This window comes from Montipora foliosa, chromosome 9, assembly GCF_036669935.1.
Source record: "Montipora foliosa isolate CH-2021 chromosome 9, ASM3666993v2, whole genome shotgun sequence".
NCBI lineage: Eukaryota > Metazoa > Cnidaria > Anthozoa > Scleractinia > Acroporidae > Montipora > Montipora foliosa.
Window position 1 is genome coordinate 190001 of NC_090877.1, and position 7500 is coordinate 197500.

At 39.4% G+C, this 7500-nt stretch overlaps 4 protein-coding genes across 7 annotated transcripts in view; all 4 read right to left on the reverse strand.

Annotated features, from left to right (window-relative positions):
• LOC137970734 (tetratricopeptide repeat protein 28-like) overlaps positions 1-7500 on the reverse strand; it is a 101307-nt gene that overhangs the window by 66350 nt on the left and 27457 nt on the right. The window lies entirely within an intron of this gene.
• LOC137970735 (uncharacterized) overlaps positions 1-7500 on the reverse strand; it is a 45660-nt gene that overhangs the window by 11630 nt on the left and 26530 nt on the right. For 2 of the 3 annotated variants that reach the window (XM_068817288.1, XM_068817287.1), the window contains exon 4: positions 930-1016. The exons of the other annotated variant lie outside the window; for it this stretch is intronic. The gene's annotated coding sequence lies outside the window, so the exon portion shown is untranslated. The remainder of the gene's footprint in view (positions 1-929; positions 1017-7500) is intronic. 3 annotated transcript variants of the gene reach the window in all.
• Positions 4159-4752, reverse strand: LOC137970487 (macrophage receptor MARCO-like). The gene has a single exon (XM_068817005.1). It carries the CDS (start codon positions 4750-4752, stop codon positions 4159-4161), a length of 594 nt encoding a protein of 197 aa, XP_068673106.1.
• Positions 5259-6026, reverse strand: LOC137970490 (uncharacterized). The gene has a single exon (XM_068817010.1). It carries the CDS (start codon positions 6024-6026, stop codon positions 5259-5261), a length of 768 nt encoding a protein of 255 aa, XP_068673111.1.

A 7500-nucleotide genomic window follows, 5' to 3' on the forward strand; every position in this document is an offset into this window, starting at 1 on the left:
TTTTGCTCAAAAATTGCTCTGAAAGGCACAATCGGAAATGGCCTACCAGGGATACATCGAGTACGCCCCCCCCCCCCGGGCTAGGCAACAAACAGCAAGACCGTGAAGTATGCCTGGACATGTCGACTGACATCCATCTTCAATTGTTCCGGGCAGATCTTTTACTACCGACTCGTTTTTAAAGTTCCGCACCTTTCAGCTTCTGTCATTTTCTCATACATTTTCTTTGTGTGGTTTCAGCTTCGAAGATAACTACTTTGTAGCTTTCCCTCGTAAGTATAAATGAAGTACGTTAGGGTTTTCGATAGGTTTTCAAAATACCGGCGTACTGGACATGGCTATTTTCCTCTGTACGGCCGATTGGAAATGCACTTGGAGCGAACCCGCAAGGAGGAGGAGGTCGGAAACCCCAGGAAATGCGAATTAAAATTTTTGGGGATTGGAGAAAAACGTATCACCATAAATACTTTTGTCCTTTGGCCAAACAGCGGTTACAAACATTTTCATTTTATACTTGACGTTTCGTATGTTGCAACATACATCATCAGAAGTGACGGTTAAAACTGTTACACAAAATTTTAAAAAACTAGAGCGAGGCACTGGTGACTAGTTAAAAAGTGTGATAACAAAATCGTTAAAATCATAACTTCCGGTAGTTGATACAACCGGACGAAACGTCAAAATGAAAACCGTGGTAAGTCCAAATTGTACATTTGGTTTTCCGATAGTTATTGCCTATCACAAACGCACAAAGTGGCCAAGTATTACCATATAACAACCCATTGTTTGATGTTGACTGCCTGTATGTATACTGCCCCTACTATCACGGCCGTAACCAGTATGAGGCCTTGCCAGGGGAGTGGGGGGTCCCGTGTCGCTTGTCTGAATCCTGGCAGAGCGTTCATTATTAGGCAAACGGAGGCACTCACCTGGGTCATTTTTTCTCCTTTCGTTAAAATAAGGCGTATTTTTATCGGCTTTGTTATTCAATTGCTGCGCTATGGCAAATGGTCCACCTAAAAATAGAAGCGCTAATAAAACTCAATCAAATCTCCATATCGACAAGGGCAGGTTTAGCACCTGAGATACATGCATAATGCAGTTATCGAAGTTAAAAGTAACCGAGTATCTCGTCCCCAGATAGCTATTGGTGATCAGCAAGTTTTCGAACATTTGAATTCGTCCCTGCATTTGTAGTTCGTTATTTCGCCCAAATCCAACCTTTCATATTTCAGTACGGAAATCTTGGTTCTTTTTTGTCTTTCAGAGAAAAATTCAAATTCTTGTTCGTTTTTAAGTCTTTTTGCGATAAGCGTATGCATTTGGCATTTTGATTTCAGCAACGTACCTTTTGAGAATATAAATACTAACTTAGCAAAGGCGGGAAGAATTGGCTGCTCGCGTACAAACGTCGCCGTCTTTACTGCGAATCGTAAAATCATATTCCTACAGGACGACTACGTAAGGACTAATGACCTGACTTAACGGCAGCATTCGAAAGTCGTCGATTAGTAATGTCTCTACTATCAGCCCACAGTACCTATCCATAGTAGTCCGAGAAAATCTTTCCTAAACAAGCGAACCGAAAGACAATAAAAACTGAAAGAACGCTGTTGAAATTTCTCTTCCAGGACGGGATCGCCCCCCAAAAAAAAAAACAAGGAGGGGACATGGCGACGTTAAAGTTGTTGAAGGTGACTTTAAATGACTCACGTTTATTTTTTGAAAGTTGCAAATATAGATTTGACGAATTTAATTGCAGTTAAAGCAGACGTTATCAATCAACATGTTAAATGACATGACAAATATTTTTTCCTTGGAGCGAGCGGATCTCTGGACAGCCCTTTCTTGCGGCCACGTTTTTGGGGCGCGCAAGGAAGAACATTTAGTGGAGAACAATAAAGACAATAGAGTGGTGTAACGCACTGTAATGTATTTTTTACAAAGCCCCGTATCCCAAGCTCTAAGGTGCTTTACATCTCACGAAAAAGGTTGATAAAAACTTAAAGGATACTAGAGTCTACCATAACATATATATATATAAAATAAATGGCAAAATTAAATTCATCTTGCCAAGGCGATAAAAAGCTGAATCCAAAACTTTTGAACAACCTTAACCCATGACAAAGTCACTAATCAAGTCAATCATACGCGAAGCAAAACAGATATTTCTTCAATTTAGAATGATTTGCATTTGTTGAAACTCTCACTTGCTCTTATGTCAAAAGGTATAGAGTTCATCAACTTAGGGACATTGACGCTGAAGGCCACGTTTCCATAAATAACAGTATTAGAACTTGAATGGAACCTTGAGCAGTAACTGGTTGGAGGAACATAGAGAGCGTGCAGGTTGTAAACAGGAGGGCTTTATAGGCGATGATCAAAGTCTTGAAATCTATACGGTACTTTACAAGACGGCAATGAAGCTGTTTCATAAGAGGGGTAACATGGTCGTGCTTTCTCTGGTTGAAGATAAGTTTCGGAACTATTGGTTTATAGTTGCCCATTAAAAATTTTTTAAGTTCTCAAAACAAGCATGTCACTCCTCGAAGCTTCTCTTTTCGGGATACTATTTGTTTCAAAAAGAAAATTTCCATGGCGCAAATATAGGCCAATATTGGTAAATACATAGCGAGTAGCGCACCAATCAGATTATAGGATTAGGATAGTATGTCACATGGACACTCCAGTAAAAAGTATCCTACTAACTTGGAGTGCTTTTTCTTGGACGGGGGGCAACTATCTGTTCAATCCTGTGCCAAAATTTATTTTTCTTTCTTTCTATCCTTTCTCTAAACCCCTTAAGATTCCATTCAAATTTACGTGCACTCTCACCTTAAGTGAATTTGAGCTCAAAAGGCGAGTATTCAGTGTAATGCCATGGGTATGCAATAACTAACTTAAGCCGATCATGTGAAGGCTAGCTTTCATTCAAGATCTTTAAATCTAAAAAACCCTTCCTTGCCAAATATCCCGGCTGGCATGGGTATCCAAATTTGTATGGGGTCATTTTAGTCGTGGCCTTTCAACCCATACAGGCACTGTTTAATGCCATTGCATGTTGACAAATTTTGCGAATCATCATTAGATCAGGGTTTTTGTACCACTTCTGCACTTTTTCCGTTTTTGAAAATTTTATTATCCCTGCAACAGTGTGCAATTCTGTAAGAAAATAATCTGACGCCAGATGGATTACAAATCGGCCACCTTTTAAAATCCCTTAAAGTTTTTATGAATTATAAAAATTGATACATGGCCGCGCGGAGATACGAAATTTCTCCTCGAGTGTTGAATAATATTTCACGAGTGAGCGCAGTGAACGAGTGAAATATTTTTCAAAACGAGATGAGAAATTTCGTATCTCCAAGCAGCCATGTAATAAAGCAGACAACGACGACGACAATAAAATAGACGGTTGAGGTGATAAAGAGTAATGAACAATTATTCCGTCATTAGCTTTTCCCATTTCCTTAGATAAGAGCTATTATTATTATTATTATTATTATTATTATTATTATTATTATTAGTAGTAGTAGTAGTAGTAGTAGTAGTAGTAGTAGTAGTATTAAATGTAATGTTACCTTCCCCCTCTCCCTCGCGATATGTAGCTCATTGCTATGAACACGCCTTGTCGTGGCAATAAAACCGCCAAGGGAAGGAAGACCTCCATTACATTTTCAACGCCGTAACACAAATATTGTTGTCCTTAAGCCAGGACAAGACGTGTTCCCAGACGTCAAATGAAAGTCTGCAAAGGAAGAGCAAATGTTCTACGGGTTCTGGTTTACCTTGACAAAAATTAAAATTTGGGGAGTGCGTTAAACCAAAACGGTACAGCCTATCATTAGTGACGACTATGTTATTGAGGATTTAATATTGAAACTCTCTCAACTTTGTATCAAGACTATCAGATTTGATAATCTTGGTACTCTTGATACTTTTGATGGGGTATAATACCTTTGATACTCTCCATACCTTTGATACTTTTTATACTCTTGATATCCCTGATGCCCTCGATCCTCATGAAATCTTCAAAACCCTTGATACCTTTAATATGCTTGACACCATTGATACCTTCGATACCCTTGATACTCATGATACCCTCGATACCTTTGCTATCGTTGTTACTCATGATACCCTTGTTACCTTTGATACCCTTCATACTTGGATACCCTTGATACTCAGGATACCTTTGATACTCAGGATACCCTTGATACCCTCGATCCACATGATACCTACGAAACCCTTGATACTCATGATACCCGCGATACCTTTGATACCGTTGATACTTATGATACCCTTGATACCCTCGATACCTTTGTTACTCATGATACCCTCGATACCTTTGATACTCGTGATACCCGTGATACCCTTGATACTCAAGATACCCTCGATACCTTTGATACTCATGATACCCGTGATACCCTTGATACTCATGATACCCTCGATACCTTTGATACTCATGATACCCTTGATACCGTTGATACTCATGATACCCTTGATACCTTTGATACTCATGATACCTTCGATACCTTTGATACTCATGATACCCGTGATACCCTTGATACTCATGATACCCTCGATACCCTTGATACTCATGATACCCTTGATACCGTTGATACTCATGATACCCTTGATACCTTTGATACTCATGATACCTTCGATACCTTTGTTACTCATGATACTCTCGATACCTATGATACTCATGATACCCTTGATCTTCATGACACCTATGAAGCCCTTGATACTCATGATACCAGTCAATACCTTTGAAACCCTTGATACTCATGACACCTTCAATACCTTTGATACCTTTAATATTCTCAATACCCTTGATACTGACGATACCCACGATACTCACGATCCCCCTGATCCTTATGATACCGACTATACTTTTAATACCCTCGATACCCTCAATACCCTTGCTACCTTTGATAATCTAGATACCATCATTAGCTTCATATATTCGATGGTCTGGTTACTCTTTGTCACTATTTCCCACCCTTGCAACAAGTCTTTGATTCGACATTGACCCATCCACCAGTATCCCTGATACTCGTATCTCTCTGTCGTAGGCTCTTTAGGTGTCTTTGCCTGCATGCCGATCTGTTGTGAATCTGTCTTAGTGGTTGTCTTGAAAATCCAGACCTCTCTGTCTACGTATCTCCCTCCTTGTATTCCACTAGTATTCCGAGCAGAAACCAAATATTAAAAAAAGAATGATGCAAACATATTTTTATTTATCTTTCTCTTTATGCTTATATAAAAAAAAGGGCATTCAGTGTTGGCCAATCAGCACATAGCTTGCGAGAGCTGCTACTTGCCTCATCTGGCGATTTATGTCCAAGCTGGCCACAGGAATAGCATGTCACAGTGACTTTTGGTGGTGAGTTCTTCTTTTTACAGTTCATGACGCTGTCTTCGCCAGTTTGTGATGGGGTACGTGATTTCTCCGTCTCTTCGTAGCTCCTCAGTGCGATCTTGAACTCTTGGAACTTCATCTTGTCTTCCTTTTCATCGCGCTGCGAAACAATGGCTGAAAACGTTTTATATTCCTCAGGTAAGCCTTTTAACACCATAGCAATCAAAAGGCTGTCACTGACTATCTCGTCGGCCGATTTCAGTGATGCAGCTGCAGTTTCGGCCCGTAATACATAATCCGTAATACTCTCAGCATGGCCTTTTTGCAGTGAAGTAAGTTCGGTGTAGAGCGCAAGAACACGTGGTTTGCTTTTACCCATGTAATGATTCCTCAGTATTTGTAGAGCTTTCTTGCCATCGTCCTTCGCATCTCTCATGACCAAGGATAGGCTACGGTCATCTAAACACTGGATTAGTTGGGCGAAAGCATCAATGTTCTTGACCCTATTTTCCTCATCTAGCTCGCCTTCTGCTAGGATAACATCGTGCAACTTGTGTAGTCGCATAAATCCAAGGAACTTAATTTCCCAAAGCTCGTATTTCGTTTCGTCACCATCAAACATTAGTCGTCGACTGGGCCCATAACCTGTTGCGAGTGTGGCCATGCTTCTTGGTGGATAAGACAAACTTCAGGTAAAAACACAACTCAGTTTTATTCCAACATAGATTTCTTCCACAACATTCACCATGTGGGCTGATGCAATCTGCCTCAACCTGGTGTTACAAGCTATCGTTACATTTACTTCCGGTTACAAGGAAATTTACATGTTGAGTTTGCATCCAACAAGGGACACATGACGTCCACAAATAACCTTTTAATAGACAAACACAACTTATTTCCTAAACAGCTAGCTTTGTTGAATTCTATTAATTTTGTGTTTCACTGAGATACAGGTATGATGACTTTTGAGTATTTAAATACTTTTTTCCCCACAATATACAAAGAAATGCTTATTAACAAGTTTAATATGCAGTGTGTGAGTGTTGTGGGGGGGGGGGGGTGGTGGTGGGTATTGTTGTACTCTAAACAGACCAATACTTCGTCCTAGAGAGTAAGGCACAATAAAGATCAACTATTACTATTACTTCTGTGACTGTTTCAAAGTGACTTCATGTCGTTGTCAAAAATTCAAGAAAGCTCATGTCATTTTTCACCAATCCATTTAAATTCAATAATTTCTGTAAAATGAATAAGTTTTTTCCCTTTAATTTATAAGACTAATTTTACTTTTGTACCAGTTAGGCATGCTGTTCTGAATCATGCACTACAAGGCTTTATGTATTTCAGTTTGTATTGAATTGTGTACTAACACTGGGATTGTAATTCAGTTAATACATGTAGTTGTGTTGTTGTGGGTCTTTTCTCTGGAGTGCCATTTATACACGAGGATGCTAATTTTCGTAGAGGCTCATATGGTTTGTGCTTACATAACAAAGACAGTAGAAGCCCAAATGGATAAACATCACTAGCTATTGACTGTGAGTGAGTTCCTCGAACAACTTCAGGAGCTATGTGCTTATGAAATTTTCTATATTTTTCTTGGTCTCTTGAAGACAGCTTGTAGATTTTGCCAAAATCTATGATTACAGGGTGTAAACTGTTATGGGTTTCATTTATGATGACATTGACACCTTTTAAATCATTGTGCAGGTATTCCTTAGAGTGGGTGTAGTATAAAGCATTTGCACATTCAAACACAATTCTACGCCATTCCTTTTGGGGATCATTAACATTTTGTAGCACAAGGGACCTGAAATGTAAGAAAAGCTTACAGTGATTACTCAAAGCCTGGACAAGAGATTGTCTTAAACAATGGATAGGAGTAAATAGTTCATTTAAAAAGAAAAGGCCTTCTAGCAGCTGCTGAGTTGCAGCTTTAGTCCCTGAAGATTACCTGGGTGATCCATTTTTGCAAGAACAGATGCCTCATGCTTCACAAGAAAGAGGTGAATATTTACTTTAAATTGCTTTACAGCTACCGTAATTCCCCTGTACATATTCTTTGAGCAAATGCCAAAGACAATCTCTCCATGAACTTCATCGTGGCTTCTACCATTAGTTAAGTAACGTCGACTGAT

Excerpts from the sequence above, each read along its gene's own strand:
- LOC137970487 (XM_068817005.1), bottom strand. The coding sequence starts at position 4,752 with ATGAGTATCAAGGGCTTCATAGGTGTCATGAAGATCAAGGGTATCATG.
- LOC137970490 (XM_068817010.1), bottom strand. The coding sequence starts at position 6,026 with ATGGCCACACTCGCAACAGGTTATGGGCCCAGTCGACGACTAATGTTT.